Source organism: Marasmius oreades, chromosome 11 (genome assembly GCF_018924745.1).
Source record: "Marasmius oreades isolate 03SP1 chromosome 11, whole genome shotgun sequence".
Lineage (NCBI taxonomy): Eukaryota > Fungi > Basidiomycota > Agaricomycetes > Agaricales > Marasmiaceae > Marasmius > Marasmius oreades.
The window spans coordinates 1,303,833-1,328,225 of NC_057333.1; the positions used below are offsets into that span (position 1 = coordinate 1,303,833).

A 24,393-nucleotide genomic window follows, 5' to 3' on the forward strand; every position below is an offset into this window, starting at 1 on the left:
GCAGAAACCTATTTCCGAGTGGTTTCAGGGAGCCAGAAGCTCCAGGAAGCTCAACTAACTATTCTCCGTGGAATGAGTGAATCGAGTGAAAATAGAGTGTAAACATATGTAAACAAACGCGACGCGCTCGTCCAGAACACATTAAACACACTGAACTCCCTCAAGGCACTGTGTCTATGCCTCTCCAGCTCATCAAAAATGTCAAGGAGAAATTCAAGGGCTATTTTGGATAGAGGAAGAGGAAGAAACCATTCTCAGAAGTATGAGGAGTTGCAAAGGGCAATTGAACGGTTTAATGCCGAAGTTGAGTTGGAGGGTGCAGGAGAGCTAGAGGAGGACATTGTGGGGTTATAGACAGGTGTCGCTGAGCATAGGAAGGTTGGAGTAGGAGACGACGAAGCAGAGTGCGGCCGGGGAGCTTCTCTGATGAATATACTAGTAGCGAGGACAGCGCTGCCGAGTATTATAAGTAATTCAATATGGAATTTGATGGATTCTCATGATAGGTATATCCAAATATAGCCATTCATTTGTACTACCCATTCCCATAGTCTGTACTACGATTTGAACTCTACACGAAGTTGCATGTCAAGTTGAAAGTCAGTGCTCATATTCGCCACGTTTCAGATGCGACACCCGCCAAATTAGTGCTGACTAAGCGCACGCTCTCAGAACCGGCGTTGCGCATTACCACATATTAGCATGAGACGTGTCGAACCTTTTTAGCATAGCATATTAGCATTGCTAATTAGCCACTAATTAGCAAAAAAAATTGAGGGAGAAATTTTCATCAAATTAGGCCTTTTTTGGCTCTATGCCCGTCGCCGACTCTACGCTGCTATTAGTGTTGTTGAAGGTCGGGCTCAAGCCCTCTGACCTGACCTGACCCGACCCAGGCTTTTGAAGCCCAGCCCGACCCTCTTGGAAGGGCTCATTGGGGTCAGGCCCAGTAAAAATCGACAATATTACTGGCGATTACCAGCTATCGTCAGCTATTCGGGTAAGTGCAAGCGAGCAGCAATCAATAATATCTGCCACTAGGCGGCAACAGTCTGGCAATAGCTAAAATCGATAGTACACTAACTAATATTTGAGTGATTTTTGCTACAAGTCACTATTTCGGCAACATTACAGATACTTTTCAAGTTGAATAAAGTGATTGGTTCATCCCTTCCCTTGCTGCCCCTTGAGGTTGCTCCCAGGAAGGTAAATTCTTGATTTGGTTGCATTTTTAATGCAGGAAAGCTATGTTAATCGAGAGTTTTCATTTTTTGAGTTCATTACGACATCGCTCATGTACATCTTGACACGTTTGTAGTGACGTATGTACAGTACTATTGATTTTAGCTATTGCCAGACTGTTGCCACCTAGCGGCAGATATTTCGCTTACACTTACCTGATAATAGCTGGCAAATGACCAGCAATATTGTCGATTTTCACTGGGGGTCAGGGCTCGGGCTTGGAGTTTGAAAAGCCCTGACCCCGGCTCAAGGCCTGGGGCCCAGTCACGTGGGATACTTACCATTATAGGACGCTTATCCGTACATTTTTCACTGCCTTCTTTATCAACACATGTAAGTTATACCAAGTTATACAAATGATACTATGATTTTCACTAATTACCATCATTTCTAGTGCAATTATTGATTATTTAATGTTGGATCATATGCTCAGATGGGAATGATAGCTCACAGTGGCCAAAACCTTGCTTTTCATCCCACAACATTAATTCTACTTGTTATTACACAGATAACATCACAATACTGTCCAGAAATGGTGATAAATAATGACTAAATATGATGACTCATGAGCCCTGGCTCAAGCCTGACCTGACCCCGGGCTTAGGGCTATCGAGGGCTAGGGCGGGGGCTCGAGATTTGGTGAGCCCTGCATCAGCAAAAATCCAGCCACGCTGCGACGCCGGTATCATGGGTAGTGGTAATTATAACAGTATACTATGAGTAATGAACATGGCGAGAGTCTTATAATTATATTGTGGCAGTCTTGCAATAAAAATAAAATTCAATCAAACCCTCTCCAATGTCTACCACCCGAAGTGCAGGTTTCAAGGGGGTCACAATGCTGTTGGAAGGGCCATGGGATTCGATGTAAGGCAGTCAAAAACTGGACTTACTGGATGCTACTCTTTGAAATCCGTAGCAGGCATTATGGCGAGTAGTAGGCATTTTGACGCATTGTGGGCATTGTGCCAGTCCCGGCCTTTGCGACGTTTTCGGCGATTTCCCAGTTGCCAAGGACAGCCCGGGATCTCAATGTTCTTTCCCACGATCCTTTTCCCTCTACCACCATCCCCTCCTCCCCTTCTCCACCTCAACGCGTCCTTGACAGCCTCTCCTCCCCGGCGACAATCCAGATGACGTATCCATGGTTCTGTGGTGCAAGAAATCACCATCTGTGACGCTTTGTCCATGTACTTGCTGGAGCTGTTCACGGTCTTCTGGTATGTTCTCTTTATTTTAGCTAGACATCTGTTCTAAGTAAAACTTTGTCAGAGTGCCAAATTCCAACAAACATCAAGGTCCTATAAAGTCGTCACCCACATCCATGTCCCGTCCCTCGCCTCTTTCTTCTCTCCCCCCATTTCATTGTGCTGACTTGTGCGCGATTGTACGTCTTTCACGCATTACCCCTCCCAGTCTTCTACTTACATAGCCTATCAATATCCTCGTCTAGAACATTCCTCCATTGCCATTACTAACCCAAAGGCCGAGACAATTGAGAAGGAGATGGGTGAGAAGACAGGAAATCTGAGAACATCATCACCTTGGTGCGTGTTATTTCGTTCCTTTTATGTTCTGAGTATTTTCTGACGGTATATGCGCAGTTTTTCAACGGCTTTGGTAACCCTAGCCTGCAGCATCGTCAACAAGAGCTCTTTTCATGTTTGGCCCTTAACCTCAACCTCACCCTGGGCCTAGGTCGATGACCGGTAATGGGTGAAGTATACCACTCAAGAGTCAACCTAATATCAGAGCTACGGGAGTAGCACCAACACCAAATCAACCCAAAAACTAGTAAACCTCCATGTAAAGTCTATCAATAACTCCACACACCAGGAAAGATTGCAAGGGTGGACTGCTTGGCAAAGGTTACGCACAAGATCACAGTCTCAATATCGTATGAAGATCTTATGAAATCAATGTGTATCTGCAAGTGTAAAACACCACAGCTACGGGGATTCTAGGGTTTGTAGTGGCTCTGTTTATTGTCCAGTGGACTAAGTGGGACTGTGAATTTTGTCTACGGTAAGACTAATTCGAACGATTGGAGACTATTGCCCTCGACGGACACGAAAACTAAGTCCTCGGCGGACACGAACGCTAAGACCCTCGATGGATCACGAAACAGTAATCAAGACCTCGGTGGCCTACGGACGGATAGTTCTCAAGTTTGACCTCGACGGTCTCGTATAGTTCAAATCAAATCTTATCGTTTCACTGCACAAAGACAGGGCAAATCTCTCTCTATTGGTGTCAAGAGCAGTTACTCACAGGCAACCCACTCAGGACTTTCCTATGCACGGGTAGTACTTTTTTTATCTACGGATACATGAGCTGCTTTTATACTACTTCTACGCTAGCTTTGTAATCCTATCTCTACTTGTTTCATCTCTAAAAATAATGCACCGTAGCTACGAATCCATGTGGAATCTTATCACTAGGGGCCGCTACATGTGCAGAATTCTTGTCTACGGAGCTTTTCCGTATTCGAATCATATGTTTTGGACCAATCTGGACCGTTCTTCATTCTTGTTTCAGCATGTAGAATGGACCTACATAGGCGTACCATATGGTATTTCCTGCCTATGGACCTTATCCTGCATTGCGATGTTATCAAATCATATGGACTTTGTGTGTCCAAGTAGTTCCAGCATATGGATCCAGAGTTCCGAATCACCGTAGCACATGAACAGCGTGGACTCCAAGATCCGTTGTTCATTCCTGCCTGGTTCCTAGGTACTCTATCTGTGATCTGGGATCTGTATCATGTCTTTTTGTCTTTTCCTCAGATCGGGACTCGATCTATGGTCATATCAAATTTCTCCTAGTCTGTGTGGTCCTATGTCCGATTTCTTGTCAACTAAATCCCCCGTAGAAGTAGGTACTCCTAGTATGAAGGTCTTCTGACTCCGTTAAGTTCTGCTACGAACGGTTCTGTGAAGACTACAAGTCTTCTAATAGTACAATCCCTTGATATGCCAGTGCATAGTAGAATGTAGAGAGTAGAACTTGGTGAATTACCGCTTAAGTCCTCTGCTCATAGTGTTCTACAGGTTTCGAACGGTCATACAGTTTTCTGACACGATCTACAGCTCTCTCTAACTGGTCTAGCTGTGCCTACGGCACATTCTACTAGTGGCACTAGCTTTAACTACCAATTCCGGCTCACTCTAGTTCTTAATACGATAAATATCGCTCCGTAGCACTGTTTAAAGTGCAAAAAGAACCGTGTAGCATAGTCAACTAAGTTGCATTACCGGCGCAGCTCGTTGTCGCTTCTCCCTCCTTCTTGACACTCCATCATGTATGTATCTATTTTTTGTTTCAACCTCGTTGTCTGTAGCTGATGTGTATTATCAGCTCTCGATCCGGCCAGGAGGATGCTTTGTAAGGTGCGGCTTGTATTGTGTCATTGACAACCTTTGATGTCGTTGCAGGTTTATGGTACTTAACTGCTTTAGTGTATGTGTGTACGTGTATCTAGAATGAATATAGTCTGTTTCTTATTTTTCTTACGAATATTTGCTTGTTTTTTTTTGAGGTTGTGGTGACCTATGTTTTAACTCCCTTCCCATACCTGCTATTCATATAAATTGCTATTATTGGCTTTGAGGGGTTGCAGTCATTGCAACTTCGACAACTCACTGTTACACTCCAGAACTCCTTCTGACTCCCATAATCGGCCATGACCCTCTAAACATGTTGAAATGCCTGTAACACCTCACTACGCCCCCCAACCCGCTGCAACTGGGCACAACTCGTTGCAAACACCCTCAGGTGTGGCAACAAATTGTTCTGTGGGCGACAGTCTTGCGAATATGGTCGCGACACTGTCACGATAGTCTTACAAACCCTCGAGTAGTATTAAATGGCCCTGCCACCTGGTACCTCAGATTGTGGTCCAGACAACAGATCCCGAGGTATACAGCGGCATGGCAGCGTGGCCGGATTTTTGCTGATGTGACCCTCAGAAACCTGACCTGACCCCAGGGTTTTGAGCCCGACCTGGCCCTCAACAACACTAGCTGCTATAATCTATGGTACAAATGACATCCAATGGGAATAGCATCCTCCATGGTGATTTATTGTCCCATCCTTCCCCACATCCTTCACCCATTCATCCCCAGTGAGGTTTCCGCAGACGCTATCTGACATTGGCGGACAGTATTGGACATATACCTCCCACTGGAATTTATCTGCTGATGTCCGATAGTGTCTGCCAATGGCTCTGAAAGTACTTATTCGGAGTTGTTTTCGGACGCTAATAACTCTGTGTAACACCACTAAATATGGCTAGCAAACACACCTCAAGCACGAAGTGTGCAAACCAAAACCACACCAAGAAGAGTATACACAAGTGTAAGGGGTGGAGGTCGGTATTCTTAAGGCTTTAGTTTGCACTAAGAGGCACTAAGAAAGAGAGAATATAGGGATATTCGGTTTTTAAGATTCAATCAAGTTTCTATTCCTTCTTATCAAATGACAGGACAAAACACTAATTCAATATTTCAACAATAAGGATTCAACAAAGCTTTTCTCAAGACTTCGCGAAGTTCAAGTTCAAGTTCAAATTTCCGATCAAGTCCAAATGCAATTCCAGTTCAATATAAGTCCAAATTGACTTCAAAATTCAAGTTCAATTCCAATAACAATCCAATCAAATCCAAATTGCAATAGGTCCAAATCAATCCAAACACAAAACACCAAACTTCGACGAAGTGAGGGGCAAAGGTAAAATCCTTGAGCTAGTCCTAGTAGGTGAACTGCGTCTCCGCTTGTAGGCTGCTGGGGGAAAATTCCTGCTACCCTCCCTCCTTATATACACTTTTTGAAATAAAAATAATAAAAGTCCAAGATATGTAGTAAACTTGAGAATAATAATAAAATCCCTTTCAGTCGAACAGAAACTCGCCTAATCAGGCATAATACAAGAGATTGTGCCAGAAACCATGAATAAAATAATAAGCCAAGAATCCCCTGTCTGTATCCATGTTACGATGACAGAGCCTAGACTTCCCGAGGTCTCCGAGTTGCCCACATATCCTTGGAAACATATCTCCTATGTCACCCTCGTCCTGTTGTCCTCTAAATAAGGAAAGGAACCAGTCGCCGCTCATGACATATTTCCTGGGTTCCTGTCTTTGGTAACAACTGTCATGTCAACCTCGCGAGGTCTAGATTTCCTTTGTTTTCGGAACATTGTAATCCTTTCCTTTTTCCTATGACTTCATGGGAGCCGGATATTTCTATCCTAGATCCGCATGTAGGTCCTTTGTCCAATATATCCTTCGTTAATTCCTTTAAGTCCGAGTTGTCCAACAATACTTTGTGAAGTCAAAGTAAAGTGTTCAATAAATTCCCTATGTTCGCCCCAAGCATTCCACAAGTAAGACGAGGCCTTCTATTCAAAAGACGAAGGTTTTTAAGAGGCTGCTTCTTGAGGTTTCTACCGTTTTCGAAACCTCGCGAAGTCTCTCATCTTTCTAATTCCGTACTTTTTGTACTGCTAAAGTCTCACGTAGAGGCTTGTGCTTTGACTAGTAATTCGGGCTCACCCTAGTCCTACATTCCCTTATTTTATAACTCAAATGTTATTAAAATGATTAAAAATATGCATTTTAGGGTCAAATCCGATTTTCAGCACGATAACGCTATCGGACATTGGCAGTTTTCAGCCGACCGATTCAGATTCCATGTGCCTTAATAAGGGGCACTAGTTTTTTCTGCCATTGTACGCTGTTGTCCGATACTGTATGAATACTTCTGACATTGCAATACATTACTTGACAATAGTGGATTGCAGCGGATTTCCGACATGACTTGATTTATACCTAGCATTCCCAGCATTCCCAGCATTCCCCACCCCCCTTACTGTCCTCCACGGGCCATAGCCTTGCCTTTCCCTCGCTTTCGAATGGCTTTCCCTGTTGCCGTTACTGATGTAGCTTTCTAGAGACTCCCATTAGCCGAAGAACATGTGAGTCGAAATGTTTACTTACCTCCGAGTTTTTTTTCCCTCGACAACTGTTGGTAGCGCTATAATGATATAAATAAATGTAGTATGCACAAAGAAACTGAAAAGTACCTCAAGTTCGTCCTTATTCATCTTTTCAAAATCGGCCCAATGAGCTTCGAAGTCATCTGCCGACTTGCCCTTGTTTTCAGGTAAGTTCTGCCAATCTGCTGCGTACAGCCATCTGAGATGAGCGTGAGTACCAATATAAGAAGGGAGCAGTATGGCGACGTACTTGGGGGATATCATATTGGTCGGAATCTGAAGTGCCTTCTTCTTTCGTACCGTTGTGGCTGTTGCTGCCTTGATAGATTGCTTGGCATTGGCGGCAGCAGTAACCCTTATGTTATCAAATTGTCAGGTTGCAGTTAAAAATGTTAGACTGGTACAATCCACTCACACGTCAATAGCCTGGATAAGGTGCTCGAGCTTCGGCTCCAACACTATGCAATCCATTTGACGGTCGTATGCAAGGTGTCGTACTAACCCTACAAGGCCAGAAAGTCTGTACTTGCCACGCACAACAAGGTGTGTTCTACTCTCGACAGCTCCATTCGGTATGAGGTTTGTCAGGCCAGTGTCAAATTCCTTCCAAAGCTCCTCGTCGGGAATGTCCTTGGTCAGATTTTGGGGTTGCTCGGCATAGCTGGCATATTGGGCTAATGGGTGGGCCTTCGGTGCAGTTGGAATCGATTTGGGAAGAGCCTTGGCTTTGCGGGTGAATTCTTTGATGAGCGGATATGAAGGCAGAGGCTTCTGAGTGGATAGATTGGGGGTAGTGATGACATCAGAAGTGGTAGGGGATTGAACGTCAGTGTCGGCGACTGGTAGAGTGGTGCGTAGTGTTGTGGCTGTTGAGGTTGCCAGAAGGCTTCCAGTTGATTCAATGAGCAGTAACTTCAATGTGGACGGGGCTATAAAGTAGCCTGGATAAGCATAATGACTCGAGATCGAAATAAGTACACACCTTGTTGAGCTAGCATGTCCATGTTGGTTACAGATGTGAGCCGTCTGAAAGGCTCGTCAACATCCAGAACCTTTAGAAATGACAGTTTGCTTATGGCCGGTTGGCAATTATAGTAGCAGTCATTTTCTGATTAACGAGTCAATGCATGAAGTAGACAATTAACAAAAACAAACCTTGTTGGAGCTAATTTTCCCATTCATGATCTGAAGTGAAGCAAAAGGAGGGCATGTCAGTACATCAATGAAACTCGATACAAAGGAAAGACTTACCATTAATTCATTTCCTTTCCCTTTTGAATCCTGAGAAGGCCCGACGTGTTTATTAGCTTGTATGAATTTCGGCACAAATAAAGACTTACTTTGTCTGACTTCTGTTTCTTTGATGGCAGCGATACATTTTCATTCCCAGAGCCGTTCCCAGAGTCAGCATCGGAGTTGGAGACGTCATCTATAGAAAGGGAAGTGTTGTTGCTTCGACATTTCCTCTTGTCTTGTGGATACTTCGAGTTCTTCTTCCTCTCTTCACCTTCATCCGACCCATCTTCCTCTTCCTTACCCTCTTCAGTCCCAGTCTTGCATCAATAGTAATTCTTCTTGACGACCTCGATAGCCTTCCAGTTGCCATCACATAGCTTCAACCAAACATTTCGGCTCTCCAAAAACTCGACGACCGCATCCCGCTGTTCATAGCGGATGTTGGAAAAGTTTTTCAGTAAGTTCTTGGTGTCTTGACTGTTCCAGAACATGCGGTGATCCCCGTAACACTTCTTCATCTTCTCGTATGTGATGTGCTGTCTGTCCGATTCTTGCATCCAGGCGAAAACACCTTTGCCGTTCTTGACCTTGACATGGCTGAAGGCCTCGGGGTCTTTGGCTGGAGGACAGTCCCACCAGTCCACGTTGCAGTCCTCACGCATGGGTCGATTTGAATTCCTGGCAGTGATGTCAGTGTTGGCACACGATGGGGTGGATATGGCTGAGTCCAACGTTGAGTGGGTCAAGAGCATTGGTGAGTGGGAGGTACTGGTAAGTGGTTGAGAATTGAGAACTGAGAATATGGTGTCTCTGTATCAAATTAGTTAGCAGATATGGCTGAAGAGGAAGAACACAACGTACTGAAGGTGATCATTTTTCCTCGTAAGATTGCGAACTTCCATAGCCAGGCAATCCCTGTCCCGTTCAAGCTCGAGGAATGACATGTTTCTGGTGGCACGGAGAACATCGGCAGTGATGGACTTGATCTGTGCAGATAATGTTGGATTGTTGGCAATATACGTTGGATTAACGAGGCAAAGGAAAGTCTGGATATTATGCTGATATTGTTAGTACAGCTTAAGATAAGAATAGAGACTTACTTGATAACGGTTCTCCATGTTAGGTGGATTCATAAAACTTTGCATTTCAGTTGTTTGGCCAATATTCTGGGATATTGTTAGCATATACTTGGTAAATAAAAGAAAGCATTACATTTTCGTTACATGGATTACAATTTTGTTGATTAAACAGCGTCTGGTTGAAGTACTGCGATAATACACTTGTCCCTTGGTGGTTGCGTTGTTCCTTGTAGAGGAGTAAGCTGTACCACTTAGACTTAATAACTGTTTGGAAACGTACAATATTACTTTCAATTATCTCATCTTCGTGAAGCATCTGTTGAAGCAGTCCTGTCAACACCATCGCTGTTAAGTCAGTGATAGACAAAAAAAAATAGAATTTGACTGCATGTACCAGTTAATTGCAAGTTTTGAGGCATTATAATTAAGGAAGTTACAATAAAAAATTAAATAGAGAGCGGAGAAAGCAGAGAACAGAGCAGAGAGCAGAGAGAAAGTCAAAGAGCGGTAGTGGTGGTGGATGGAAGTCAACAAAGTTAGGGAATGCCTTGCAACGCGTCACCGCATGTAAATAGGCGCCGGGCCTCTTGAGACGTATGAAGTTATATTCAGTATTCTTCCTCGCTCTCCTCATCCTCTACACTATGAATAACTACATTTGAATAGAATTTTTCAAGTATGAAATATTCATTTACCTCCTCCTTGTCATCCCACGAAATTTCTGCCCGCCGGAATGGAATCATTCCAACAACTTCCACAATCCATTTAGCATCAATAATTTGTACATCCTCTTCTTTTGTGCACACCTTCAACATCTTGAGAGACTTCTCGAGAATATCCGGGTGTGGGCATGAGTACAATGTTACGGCCGCAAGCGTAAATCGGGTATTTCCTTGCATAACTGTAAAGTAGTATAGAACTTCGGCGTACCGTAATTCCATTGAGAGGGATATCTAATTATTCAGATAGGTATACCTCACTCAAACACAACTGGAAGGAGCTCACCTTGACATTCCGGGCTCGTCGCACCAACTCAATTTCCCAATTTCCTTCCTTCCAGAGAGACCGAGCCTCTTGCCCATTTGGAAGGCGCAAACGTGCAAACCATGTCACCTGTGGTGAGTTGATGTCCGTTTGACGCTCAAATGTCCAACTGTTTGCTTCACAGAATGCTCTGAATGCAACAGTGACAGATGGTTCCATGAGATGGGTTCCGCGTGGATGGAGAGATACATAACGTGAACCAATATCAATAGATAGCCACTGATTTTGTGTTTTCGGAGCACAAAAGGATGGATCCATGGCAACGAGAGCATTTGTCGTTGCTTGTTCAATAATTTCCTGGTTTAGATTTCCATAGGGGTCAGCTGGAAGTCGGATGCGTCGCTCATAGTTCCCGATAGTTCGTTCCATTGTCCATTGGGATACCTCAGCAAGCGAACCAACACGCAACAGTTCATCAAAGATGTGGAGCAAGGCATGAATACATGGGCGAACGAAGTGAAGGCAGTTAATTTTGCGTTGGTAATAGTAATGTTCGAACAACACAACGAACTCTTTGAGGTTTTGCTGGGCTTCAAGCAATTCTTGGTGTGACTTGTGTCGCCGATGCACAAGTCGAATAGCCAAAACCAGCTGGCAGAAGTGCTTGTAGAGGTAATCAGGAAGTCTCCCATAGAACAAGCCAGGACAGAGGCTGAAAATGAGTGTATAGTACTCCGAGGCTTTGTATCCACTGTTTATCTTCTCAGCAGGGTTCCGAGGTGCCCGTGTTTCGACATTGGTTGGAATGAAGGGTCTTGCATGGGCGACAGCAGTTCCGAAGGCAGCAAAATCATCAGGGTCGCTTAAAATTGTGAAGTCAGCGAGTGCCAGGTCATCAGCGCCGTTGTATTCAATGGTTCCTCAGAAGAGCTGAAGCATAAGCTGGCCTATATTGTAGACCAGGTGCATGAGGTCTGCTGGGAAAAGCTTTGGGCATGGGAGTGAGTTAGGAAGTGCACTAAACAGAGATGGTCCCCGTATTCCTGTTTTCTTTCGTTGTTTCTTGTACTGCCCCAAGGTCATTGAATTCATAACAAGCGATAGACGTGAACAATAGCTCTCGACAGTGGGAGTGGTGACCAAGTCAACGTCAATGTCTGGATGAGCTGATGAAGGGGGAAGACGAGTGCTGTTCAGTCGCAACAGGGCAGGATAATAGGTTCCAACCCCAGGTTTATGGTGTCCAGGCATTTCACACAGAAGCTGACAGCCACTACACCCATGGTGACCCACAGATTTACTCATGTGGGCCGTAGCAACAGTATCTGTGAGAGCGAAGAGGAGAAAAGGATATTTTCTTGAGGACTTGTTCAGTAGTGCGTCCCAGATGGGTACACCGCGTCGTTGACAGGCGGCTAGATGTGCCAGAGTAGGAAGTTTGAAGGAGTCGTGGGTAGCTGTATTTGGTCGTCCTATTACAAAGAGCGGCATGACGGAGTGTTCGAGATGTCGAATGTCTGGGTCGAGATCCCCAGATATTGCGATTCTGAAAAGCGTACTTGACTGCTTGTCCCGGTAATGCGACTTAGTTGACTATGCTACACGGTTCTTTTTGCACTTTAAACAGTGCTACGGAGCGATATTTATCGTATTAAGAACTAGAGTGAGCCGGAATTGGTAGTTAAAGCTAGTGCCACTAGTAGAATGTGCCGTAGGCACAGCTAGACCAGTTAGAGAGAGCTGTAGATCGTGTCAGAAAACTGTATGACCGTTCGAAACCTGTAGAACACTATGAGCAGAGGACTTAAGCGGTAATTCACCAAGTTCTACTCTCTACATTCTACTATGCACTGGCATATCAAGGGATTGTACTATTAGAAGACTTGTAGTCTTCACAGAACCGTTCGTAGCAGAACTTAACGGAGTCAGAAGACCTTCATACTAGGAGTACCTACTTCTACGGGGGATTTAGTTGACAAGAAATCGGACATAGGACCACACAGACTAGGAGAAATTTGATATGACCATAGATCGAGTCCCGATCTGAGGAAAAGACAAAAAGACATGATACAGATCCCAGATCACAGATAGAGTACCTAGGAACCAGGCAGGAATGAACAACGGATCTTGGAGTCCACGCTGTTCATGTGCTACGGTGATTCGGAACTCTGGATCCATATGCTGGAACTACTTGGACACACAAAGTCCATATGATTTGATAACGTCGAAATGCAGGATAAGGTCCGTAGGCAGGAAATACCATATGGTACGCCTATGTAGGTCCATTCTACATGCTGAAACAAGAATGAAGAACGGTCCAGATTGGTCCAAAACATATGATTCGAATACGGAAAAGCTCCGTAGACAAGAATTCTGCACATGTAGCGGCCCCTAGTGATAAGATTCCACATGGATTCGTAGCTACGGTGCATTATTTTTAGAGATGAAACAAGTAGAGATAGGATTACAAAGCTAGCGTAGAAGTAGTATAAAAGCAGCTCATGTATCCGTAGATAAAAAAAGTACTACCCGTGCATAGGAAAGTCCTGAGTGGGTTGCCTGTGAGTAACTGCTCTTGACACCAATAGAGAGAGATTTGCCCTGTCTTTGTGCAGTGAAACGATAAGATTTGATTTGAACTATACGAGACCGTCGAGGTCAAACTTGAGAACTATCCGTCCGTAGGCCACCGAGGTCTTGATTACTGTTTCGTGATCCATCGAGGGTCTTAGCGTTCGTGTCCGCCGAGGACTTAGTTTTCGTGTCCGTCGAGGGCAATAGTCTCCAATCGTTCGAATTAGTCTTACCGTAGACAAAATTCACAGTCCCACTTAGTCCACTGGACAATAAACAGAGCCACTACAAACCCTAGAATCCCCGTAGCTGTGGTGTTTTACACTTGCAGATACACATTGATTTCATAAGATCTTCATACGATATTGAGACTGTGATCTTGTGCGTAACCTTTGCCAAGCAGTCCACCCTTGCAATCTTTCCTGGTGTGTGGAGTTATTGATAGACTTTACATGGAGGTTTACTAGTTTTTGGGTTGATTTGGTGTTGGTGCTACTCCCATAGCTCTGATATTAGGTTGACTCTTGAGTGGTATACTTCGCCCATTACCGGTAGAGCTGTGCAGCATCCTCTGAGTACAGCAGCACCATCATGTCCTCGTTAATTGTCCCATTTTCCACTGCATCCAAGTAGTCAGACCCGTAAATGATATCGCTATAGCTCTTGATGCCTTCATGGCTATAGCGTTCTTCAAGTACTTGAGTCGTGCAGCGTGAACGTGAGTGGAGTGCCTCTGCTGATTTGGGATGCTGCCATAGGGCCTGTAGCTGGGGTCCAATAGGTATGGTGGTGAAGGTCGACCTCGGCTTCTCGTTACGATCAAACTGCTCTTCATCGCAGTATGGGCATCTCAAAAGCTTGGTGTAGGGTCCATAGAACGCCAAGCAGTTGTTCTTGCATTTGTCCACATGGAGAGGAAAGATGCCTGTAATAGCATGAAGACGGCGACGGGTTTGATCATACGACAAAAGCGGCCTATCCGGGTGTTCCTGGTTGTATACTTGTCGTAGCCGGGTGTATGTCTCTTCTGATGTGTGAGATAGAATGAGATAGAAATGGAGGGAGATGTGCAGCTGGGAGTCAGAGAGATCTAATATCTCTTGAACCAGGTTGAGGAACTGATCCCATTGTTCCTCAGTCCATTGCCTCTTCTCCTCCTCGAAGTCGTAGTTCTGTACGAAATTGATCATTTCTTGTATGCCGTCAACATTAGATTCGACAAAAAAGTTGACTGGTGTTACATCTGGTCAAGCTGAAGCAGCTTCGCCGTAGTCGTTCTCGATGCTGTCCGGGTCATCGTCAAGGTCATCGTAACTTCCTTCGTCGTAATTGCATGAATTCCCAGTATTATTGTCAAGGCCCAAGCCGCTTATTCCAGTATCTGCTCCCTCTCCGACATTTTCGTTACTGGGGCTTGCCTCGGAGGAGTGTTGAATTGTGTCTTCTTCTATCTCTCTTGGAGTGGATTGAGGATAATTATACTAAGAAAACCTTGTTATTAGAGGTATAATGTACACAAGATGACAAGCTTATGCACATACCGAAGTTCTCTGCTTTTTCCTTCTAGTTCTACCCTCGACTTTCTGCAATTCCTCTATGGTGAGCCCACTTTCCAACTCTCTCTGCTTTGCATGTGTGTAGTATATGGTCCTTGAAACTGTTTTGCCTTCAGGCAGTCGAGCGTGGCAGAACCTCTGGCAGGTACAGATGTATTTGCTCTGTTTCTTGCGTTGTGTGGACATGCTGGTGAGGGAAAAGATGCACAGAAGGGACTTTGAGAGAAAAAAATAATTATTTGAAGCTATTATGAGTGACGATACAAGACGGTGTGTTCAAAACGGAAATGGAGGAAGGAAAGAAGACAAAGACTCGAAGACACAGTCAGCATTGTGTCAGCGTTTGTCCAAACACGTTGGATTTGTCGGAATTCTCACAAATCTGTCAGCCGGCGTCAGATAACGTCCACCGACATCTCATTGGGATTCATCACCGATAGACCAGGAAAAGAGAAGAGGGTGGAGGGTCTCCATTTCCAAGTATAATGGGAGGGCATTTGGTAGGTTACTCATTAGAACTTTAGCTGGTGGAGGTCTTTTGCCTTCTCGACTTCCATTTGTTGAGCTTGAATACAAGAAAGTACCAGCAAAGGGTGAGAGATGCGTTCTGAACGCGACAGGATTTAACACTGCCACTCACATGTGACACTTTCACGCCACATGGAATTGAAAGTGTGAGCAAATTTTCTCAAAACTGCTTAAAGAATGTTTGTACATCTAAAGGAGCGCTGTGAACCCTAATTAGCAATAAGTAACCTAATTAGTGTCAAATATTTGAGGGTTCTAGGGATACTGCTAATTAGTATTGCTAATAACTTTGACCTAATCGCGGGTGCACTAGGTTCGACCCAGGTCGAACCTGACCTGTGACCCAAAAGCGTGACCCAGGCCGGTGACTGGGTTCCTGGTAAACCTATTTACCAACCCGGGTTCGGCCCGTTAACCACGTGGTCCAACCTGAAAAACCCAATGGGTCACGAAAAAAAAAAAAAATTTTATATTTTTTATTTATACATATGGGTACATTGCTATATTAAATCTTTTGAAGCCGGTAGCTCACGTGCTAAGTCAACCCCAATTTGGCTAAGTTATGTGCTGCATGTCCCACTTCTGACCCAGTCACAACTGACCCTATAACCACTATCATCTGTGCTTGCTCTTGAGTCTCCATGATTAATGAGCTTATTGATTAAAATATGGAGAATATATAGTTGTAAATACACTAATTTCTTGAAGTTTCCAAAAGATGCAAAGAACTATAGAAAAAAAAGCAAGTCCCACACAGGTTAAAGCAATATGGGGGCTCAACTAGAAAAGTGGGAAAATCCTTCTTGACCCATGGGTTAACCCAGGTCGGGTCGGGTTTTTGACCTGACCTGAGTCCTTAAATGGGTCCATTTGACCTGATGTGACCTGACCTGGCACGACCTGACCTGACCTGACCTGACCCAATGAGAACACTATGCTCTGGGCAGTGACTAGTCATAACACACTAACAGATGTCACTGAGATATTACTTCCAAAATCAACCAGTGCTGTTGAAGCTTGAAGGCTTCAATTGAAGAACCTGACTGTGTGATAGGGTGCTTCCTGTCAGAGGAACTGCTCTGACTCTTGGAATCCGAGAACGTTGCTGAAAGATATCATGATTACTTCAAGGCCTCCCCATCACTGATATCGTGATCAGGTCTTTGTTTGCAGTTTCATGTGACAGAACGACGGAAAGTTGAGTCTTCTTTCTCCACCCTGGAGTCTGGAGATGGAGGCTACTGGCAGTGTTACTAACAGCAATCAAGATCGATCATGTGGCTACTGAGGCCTTTTGGAACCTGCCCTAAAGCTCATGTACGCATGGCACACATGTCAATATGCTGTGTTGCCAACTCAGAGTTCAGTCTATCTTTGCATCCATAACCATAACTGAGGTCAAAATGCTGTTTAGTGGGGTGACTTATAGGTCCTATCCAAGGATCTTTATCCTCCTTCATTCCCATATCCAAAAATCCCAATGGTTGAGATACCCCCAGTGGATGTGTTGGAGACAATTCGAGATGGATTGTTTGTCAGGGTGAGTTCCATCCATAATCTCAATAAATTTCACATTGACTGGTCGTTGACAGTTCGTCCAAGGTACGATAACCTTAAACTTCGGCAATGTGCCCTCACGGTCCACCCATTTAGTTGCTGCAGGAGCACTTTTCTGCTATGATGTTCTTCTCAATTTAGATGTCGAACGCAAGTACATATGGGCAGCCCTCAGTTCTCGAAGAAATCAGCCAATCAAAATAGCACCCATGATGTTCAGCCTGTTATATCTTGTACACAACAGACTGTGTACTGATCTTATAGGAATTCCAGTATCATCTGTCAGGTGTGGTTATAAGAAATGTATGGCGTGTGCCAGGGTCTACTGCCCACTGTTTACGACACACTGTCCAGTAAGACAGCTGCATAGCATGCTCACTTGCTGTTATTATAAAATTCTTATAAGCCAGCTGAAATCAGGCTTCTTACCTATAGGATTGCCATGTGTTAAGGACGTGCGGAATGACTCGGAACCGAAGGGAGAAACGATAAGATAAGATATAAGATATGTACTGAAGGATATACTAAAAGAGGAAGGATCTAAGATGAAGAGAGGAAAGAAATGGAGTTGATCGGAGCGTGTCGGAGAGCGACGAGGAGAGTGAAGGAGGTTGAAGAGAATGATGGAGTCCTGACAGTAGCCGAAGTTATTGGACAATGGCTTCCTGAGTCGAGCTGCCTTAGACCAGGTCACTGGGAAACCAGAGTCAAGTTTAATTCTAAAGAATGTAACTACTAAGTCGTACATCTTATATAGGATAGAATGTACAAGGTCCGAGACGGATCCAATAGTCGGATTTGTATTCGGACCGCCGACTCCCAAGCCGATAGTCTAGGCTTTAATGGGTAGTACGGAGATTAAGGTAAGTGGAGTAAGTAAAAATAGAATGAAAGTGATTGTGACACGTCGGTCCAGATCGGTCCGGCATGGATGTAACAGTATCCCCCTCTTAAGGTTCTTGCCCTCAAGAACCTTTCCGAGATGGAAACCGATGTAAGTATAGTAAGGTGGAATTCGAAAAAAATTGAAGTGAATCGGATCCGTGCAGAGTCTGATGAACTTGATTTTCTAAGTTGAAAACGATCGAGTGATTGCCGAGAGGCAAAGGGAGACAAATAAGAAAAGGATATATAAAGCGTACCATGAAAATTTCTAAGTCCATTCCCCCTTAACCTCCTTCCTTCACCATCATGAGCGCAGTCCCCACTGAGTTCCTTCCCCTCCTAACGCCTAGACCCACCCTTAACAAATGAAGACCATTTGACAAGCCGTGTCCGATCAGGGTCGAGCCCTTTGATGCATCCAAGTTCACGCGCCCCGGCGGAGTTTCCGATATGGAGTGGGCAAAAATGGTGCGAGACGAAAAGAGTCGCATCCGAGCGGCGCAGGAGGAGTTGGATGAGTGGGAGTGGGAAAAGACGGTTTTTGAGGATGAGGAGTACAAGAAGGAAGTGAAGTCGGCTCATGAGCAGGAAACGTGGGATACCGAGCAGGCTGAGTGTAGGGAGAAGTTGGCGAAATGGAAGCGAGATGAAGCCAAACGGGTCCGACGGGAGGACGAAGAGAGGAGATCGATGGACGCGAGCGGGTCCGGGGTAGGACAAAGAAATGAGGAAGCGCAGATGGAAGAAGAGTTGTCCGAAAACGTAAGTTCCTTTTGTTGTTAATTTAGTACTTACTAACCCTTTGGATAGTTGAAATTAATGACTCCTTTCGATGCGTATGAACTCGGAGTGGAGGAAGGAAAAGATTGGGTGAAGCGGCCGATCGCAAATTATATGGATGGAGGCAAAAAGAAACGAGTAGTGAAAGAGGCAGAAGGGGGTCGGATTATCACGGCTCCGAAAGGTAAATCTTTTTTTTTTTTTTTGTTTCTGTTCTTCAACACCTGTCTGACCTTTCCTTAGTTTGTGATCGTTGCTCTTTGAAAGAGCTTGACTGTTCGGTCCCGGCGACTTCCAAGCTTGGTCATGCTTGTACCAAGTGTAGGAAGTCGAAAGTCAAGTGTTCCTTGACTTCGGGTGGTTGTTCGGCTCCAACTGTCCAGGATAGGGACAGTGTCTTAGAAGAGATTTTGGAGGAGATGCGGAGAAGCAATGAGTTAGCGGAGGAAAACAACGTGTTGCTATGCAAGTTGGTTCGGGGCCGAGCGGGGACGAAGAAAAAACTTCAATTGGAAGCTGTTGAAGTACTGAAGCGGGCTCCGAAACGGAAGCGTGCGACAGGTGAAGAAGATGAAGTAGAAGTGGAACAGAGTGAAAAGAAGAAAGGGAAGAAAAAGGCGATAGAAGAAGAGGAAGAGGAAGAAGAAGCGGATCCGAAGGGGAAAAAGATGGAGATGAGATGGAGGTAGAAGCGTAAGGAACGGAAACGGCCGATGTCGGACCTTAATAGGTAGAGAGAGAAAAATGTATATAGTACGGACCGAAACGGCCACTTGGGCCTTAGTATTTGTAAAAAGTTTTCTTGAATTTGAACAGAGTGAAAAGGGTGAAATAAGGATCATACGGATCCGGAAGGACCCGGTCTATTAGGGTACTTAGCATGAAATTCTGTAATGATCTCATCGGCCTGGAAGTTATCGGCCGGGATCCAGGAGTATTCTTCGTCAGTACCTTCATATCCTAACCACCGTACATAGTACTGTAGCTTGCATCGGAACCGTCGGTCGATTTTGGAATTGAGTATCTCCGAGACCTTGTAATGATCTTCAGAGTCTTCGACGATAACAGGTCCGGGCGGGTTCTGGATAGGATTAGGGATAGGATTAGGAAGGATAGATTCTAGTTGAGAGACGTGAAAGACAGGATGAATAGAGCGGAGTTCTGTCGGAAGCCGAAGAGTGTAAGCAACTGTGGACGGTTGAGCTATGATTTCAAAAGGACCGAGATACTTCTCCGAAAACTTCTTGGTCGGCCGAGTCGATTTGATGTTTTTGGCTGTCACCATGACTCGGTCTCCGACCTTCCATTCGGGATGCAGTATGAGCTTTTTGTCCTTCTGTTCCTTGTAGCGTTTCTGAGCTGCTGTTAACTCGTCACAGAGCATAGAATGTAATTCGTCTAGATCGACAACAAACTCACGGGCCCGTTTGGATGCAATATCGTGTTCTGGATGGACAGTGATGTTCGGATGATAACCCTTGTTGGCAAAGAAAGGAGAGATGCCGGTGGATGCGTTCGGAGCATTGTTATACGCGAACTCTGCTAATGGAAGAAGTTCGTCCCAATTGTCCTGCTGATAATTGCAGTAGATTCGGATGTACTGTTCTAAAGTTTGGTTAGCACGTTCGGTCTGTCCATCGGCCGAAGGGTGGTATCCGGAAGTGAAGTGAAGCTTCATATCCAGAGCAGTACCTAAGGAGCGCATGAATCGAGAGACAAATTTGGAACCGTGATCGGAAGTGACATGATTCGGAACCCCGTGTTTAGAGAAGACGTGAATAATGAAGATGTGTGTGAGCTGTTCGGAAGTGATAGTAGTGTCGGTTGGAATGAAAATGGATTGTTTAGAGGCACGATCTATAATGACTAGGATGGAATTATAGCCATTAGAATTCGGGAGTTCTTCGATGAAGTCCATGGATATAGAATCCCATGGACAGGCTGGAACTGGTAGAGGCTGAAGCATACTGTATGGTCGATGTCTCGGTGACTTGTTCCTATTACAGATAACACAGGACTTAACGTAATCACGGACCAATTCACGGATCCATGGCCAAGTGTACTGTCGGCGGATAGTCTCTAGGGTACGATTCTGACCGAAGTGTTCAGCTAGAATATGGTCATGAAAGATGCAGAGGACCTGGAGTTGGAGATCCTTAGCATCTGGAACATAGATTCATTCATCAAGACGAAGAAAACCAGACTCATCTAAAGACCAACGGGATTTCTCGGGATCCGTAGCAGACCGGAAATGTTCCCGAAGGGATTCGTCTTCTGACTGAGCTGTTCGGATGTCTTCGTGAAGTCATTCAATGTCCATAATGACACTAGCGCGAAGGACAGGGCCTTCAAGGAAGGTAGCACGGAGGGAGGAGGAGAGTTGTTCTTATGTAAAGACTGGACGGAAGTTATGAGGATTAAGACTGGCATAAGCGGTATCCCCCTCTTTAGGGTAGACGTCCCATCGTCTAGTAAGAGCGTCCGGTTTAGTTCCGAGACATCCGGGACGGAAACAAATAACCATGTTAAAATGAGAGAGATATTCGGACCACCTAACTTGCCGACGGGTAAGAATCTTGGTAGAAGTGAAGTATTCCAAGTTCTTGTGATCTGTAACCACGTCGACCGGATCTCCGGAACCCTCCAAGTAATGTCGCCACCGTTTGAATGCTTCGAATATAGCAAGAAGCTCCTTGTCATGGACGTCGTAGTTGAGTTCGGGAGGCGTGAAAGTGCGTGAGTGGAAAGCAATAGGGTGAATCTCACCGTCCTCGGTCCGAAGGGAAAGGATTGCAGCTAATGCATAATCGGAAGCATCGGTCTCCAGAATGATTTCCTGATCAGGAAGCCAGTGCGTAAGTATAGGAGCATGAGTAAAAGCTTCCTTTAACGTTTCAAACGCTTTCTGACATTTGGGACCAAAATTCCATTTGATCTGCTTCCGGGTGAGGCGGGTAAGAGGGGCAGTGATGGCACTATAATCGTAAATAAAGCGCCGATAGAAATTGCAAAAACCAAGGAAGGATTGGATATCCTTGATCATATGTGGCGGAGGCCATTCGGTAATGACTTTGACCTTTGCCATGTCCATTCGCAAGCCTTCGGGGGAGAGAATGTAACCGAGGTATTCAATGGTATCTGTGTGGAAGTCGCATTTCAAAGCTTTACAGTAGAGACCGTTCTTTCGGAGTCTACGGAGTACTTCCTTAACATGCTCCCGATGGGATTCGAGGTCATCCGAGTAAATAAGGATGTCATCCAAATAAACAAGGACATTGACGTCAAGCATGTCAGAGAAAATATCGTTAACAAAGCGTTGAAAAACAGATGGAGCATTGGTTAAACCTTCCGGCATAACACGCCATTCAAAGGATCCATAACAAGTCCTGAAAGCGGTTTTTGGTTCGTCTCCGGGAGCGATCCGGACGAGATGATAAGCATGACGTAAGTCTAGCTTGGTGTAAATCCAAGCCCTCCGAGGTGAGTCTAGAAGGTCAGATATAAGAGGAAGCGGATACCGGTCTTTCTTTGTGATCTTGTTAAGGCCACGGAAGTCGACGCATAGGCGGAGATCGCCGGACTTCTTCTTGACAAAAAGAACCGGAGCACCGTAAGGGGATTTCGAAGGAGTGATGAGTCCAGCACTGATGTGTTCGTCTATGAAGTCTCGAAGTGCTTTGAGTTCGGCTGTGGAAAGAGAGTAGATCTGTCCGTAAGGTGGATCCGAACCATCCTCTAGATTGATTTTAATATTGTAAGGTCTATGTGGGGGGAGTTCCCCGGCTTTCGACTCGGAGAAAACATCAGCGAACTCGTGATACTCCGTAGGAATACGTGCGAGATCCTCATCGGATAAATCCGAGGCTCTTCCAGTCACTGACTTTTCCGTTGTGTCTACCATCTGCATGGTATAAGATCATGCACCTGATTGCTTTGTAGCGTTCAAGTAAGCACGAGCGGAGATGATGGAAACCAGCGGAGTCGAGTTGGAAGGAGCGTTAAGAAGATCTGCATAGGAGTAAATAGGCTCAAAAGGAAAGTGAGAAGTTTTAGAAGCATAGCGGAGTTTAGCCTGTTGGCGTTTGCTCAGGCCCGCCGGAATGGATTTGTCTGAGTCCTCGACAGAGGGAGTCGGACGGTTGGCCGGATTCGGAAGCGTGTCAGTTCGGAAAGTGATACTGTTTTCAGACCAGTCAATCAACGGATTGTAGCGGTTGAGCCAGTTGTATCCCAGAACTAAGTTTCAAGTAGAATCTAGAGAAGTGACGTAAAAGTCGATTAGAATGGTTTTGCCTGTAGAGAACTTCATCGGAAGCGAGGCGGATGACGTAATAATGGAGCCGATGGAACCGTCGAGTAATCGTAAAGATATAGGTGAAATAGGTATTGTATGTACTAGATTCTTTGTAACAAAGCCTTTATCAATAAAGCAATGGGAAGAACCAGAGTCCACTAGGGCCAAGAAATTATACGTATCGGAGGTAAGAGGAACCGTAAGCAAATTAGAAGAAGAGAGCGCAGCTGCGTTGAGTGTAACCTCAGGATAGACACAATCCGGTGCAGTGCAACTCCGAGCTTGTGTCGAGGCATCGGAGTTGCAGCCTAGTTTCCCGACTTCTCGTCAGACTTGGCCTTCTCCAGAGTAGAAGAAACTGTCACTGCATGGGCTTTAGCATCCTTCGCAGTCTGATTAGTCTTCTTCTTTTGACAATCCTCAACTTTATGTTTACCCAACCCACAATAACTACACAACCCTTCCTTCAACCATCGGGCCTTCTCGTTGGCGTTGAGTTTTCCATCCGTTCCTAACTTCTCCAAGAATGGGAGATGGGGAGCGGTGGAGGCCGAAGCGGAAGCGTTGGAAGTGGAAGAGTTCGGAGTCTGTCCTTTGCCTTTCAGCTTGGACTTGGATTGCGAAGAGGAAGAGGAGTTATTGTTGGAAGTAGAGGTAGAGGAAGAGGATTGTTTCGGAGTAGAGCTGGAATTGGAATTGGAGTTGGACTGGCGATTAGCTCGGGATTTTTCGGCCTCGCGCTGCCAATAGCAAAGATCTACGGCTTTAGCGGCCGCTTTGAGAGGATGATACAACGCCGGCTTCCCGCCGGTGATGTTACTAACTCCGTCCTTTAGACATTCAGGAAGACCTTTGTAAAAGGCATGCTGAAGAGCGGAGTCACTATAACCAATTTTAGCTGTGATGTCGTTGAATTTAGTAATATACAGCGTGATTTTCTCGTTCGACTGCATAACCAAGTAATCCAACTTATCTGCTGCTTCTCCGGCGGCATCCACTTGACCAAAGTTAGTTTGGAGTTCTACTACCCAAGCTCTGTAGCTAACCATCCAAGCTGGCGGATCCAGCTCGGAAAACTCGCTACCTAACAAATCAGGTTCAAAGTAGTTGAGAGCTATACCACGGAGGAAGGAAAGTCCGTAGTTGACTTTGGAAGCGGAGTCGACGAAGGATTCGGAGAAATAATTGAACTGGAGTTGTAGACCAGTGAGGAAGTTTTTGAGTTTGGTGGGGTTGGAGCCATTGAAGGTTTCGGGGTCCTTCGGTTTGGCACCTTTCTTCGGTTTTGCTTTTTCGCGTAGCATTTGCTGAAGCAGAAGATTGTGAGTGGTGAGGTAGGTAGCATAAGCCGAAAAGAAACCCTCGGCTCTGCCGCCTTGTGGCGGACCATGACCACCTCCTCCACCACCGCTAGGAGGACCACCGCCTCCTGAACCACCTCCTGAGCCACTGCTCAGAGGATCCGACGGATCCTCGTCGGGGTCAGTACCATCGTCAAAAGAGTCATCCTCGTTGTCATCCGCTCTACCCTTGCCTTTATTCCTCCTCGGTGTCTCCGGAACCTCCTCGATGTGCATTTCAGAGATGATCGGAGATTGTCGGGGGGTGCGTTGGTTGGAGCTGCGATTGCTGGAAGAGCGTCGGGGACGATTAATGGTACCTTGGAGTTTGCTCAGAGAT

At 45.3% G+C, this 24,393-nt stretch overlaps 4 protein-coding genes across 4 annotated transcripts; all 4 read right to left on the reverse strand.

The window, feature by feature from the left end:
* Positions 1-7,021: 7,021 nt before the first annotated feature.
* Positions 7,022-9,621, reverse strand: E1B28_003248 (uncharacterized protein; the record flags this gene model as incomplete). The annotated part of the gene is made up of 12 exons (XM_043160219.1): positions 7,022-7,191; positions 7,242-7,278; positions 7,328-7,439; positions 7,491-7,595; positions 7,656-8,169; positions 8,223-8,292; positions 8,396-8,425; positions 8,492-8,521; positions 8,581-8,793; positions 8,866-9,286; positions 9,338-9,522; positions 9,577-9,621. The coding sequence occupies 12 exons, from the start codon at positions 9,619-9,621 to the stop codon at positions 7,022-7,024; spliced, it is 1,932 nt and encodes a 643-aa protein (XP_043002175.1).
* A 542-nt stretch (positions 9,622-10,163) lies between these two features.
* On the reverse strand, positions 10,164-12,030 carry E1B28_003249 (uncharacterized protein; the record flags this gene model as incomplete). The annotated part of the gene is made up of 3 exons (XM_043160220.1): positions 10,164-10,508; positions 10,561-11,459; positions 11,559-12,030. 3 exons carry the CDS (start codon positions 12,028-12,030, stop codon positions 10,164-10,166), a joined length of 1,716 nt encoding a protein of 571 aa, XP_043002176.1.
* Positions 12,031-13,658: 1,628 nt separating this feature from the next.
* On the reverse strand, positions 13,659-14,303 carry E1B28_003250 (uncharacterized protein; the record flags this gene model as incomplete). The annotated part of the gene is made up of 1 exon (XM_043160221.1): positions 13,659-14,303. The coding sequence occupies one exon, from the start codon at positions 14,301-14,303 to the stop codon at positions 13,659-13,661; it is 645 nt and encodes a 214-aa protein (XP_043002177.1).
* A 57-nt stretch (positions 14,304-14,360) lies between these two features.
* Positions 14,361-14,855, reverse strand: E1B28_003251 (uncharacterized protein; the record flags this gene model as incomplete). Its single annotated transcript, XM_043160222.1, has 2 exons — positions 14,361-14,594; positions 14,655-14,855. 2 exons carry the CDS (start codon positions 14,853-14,855, stop codon positions 14,361-14,363), a joined length of 435 nt encoding a protein of 144 aa, XP_043002178.1.
* Positions 14,856-24,393: the final 9,538 nt, after the last annotated feature.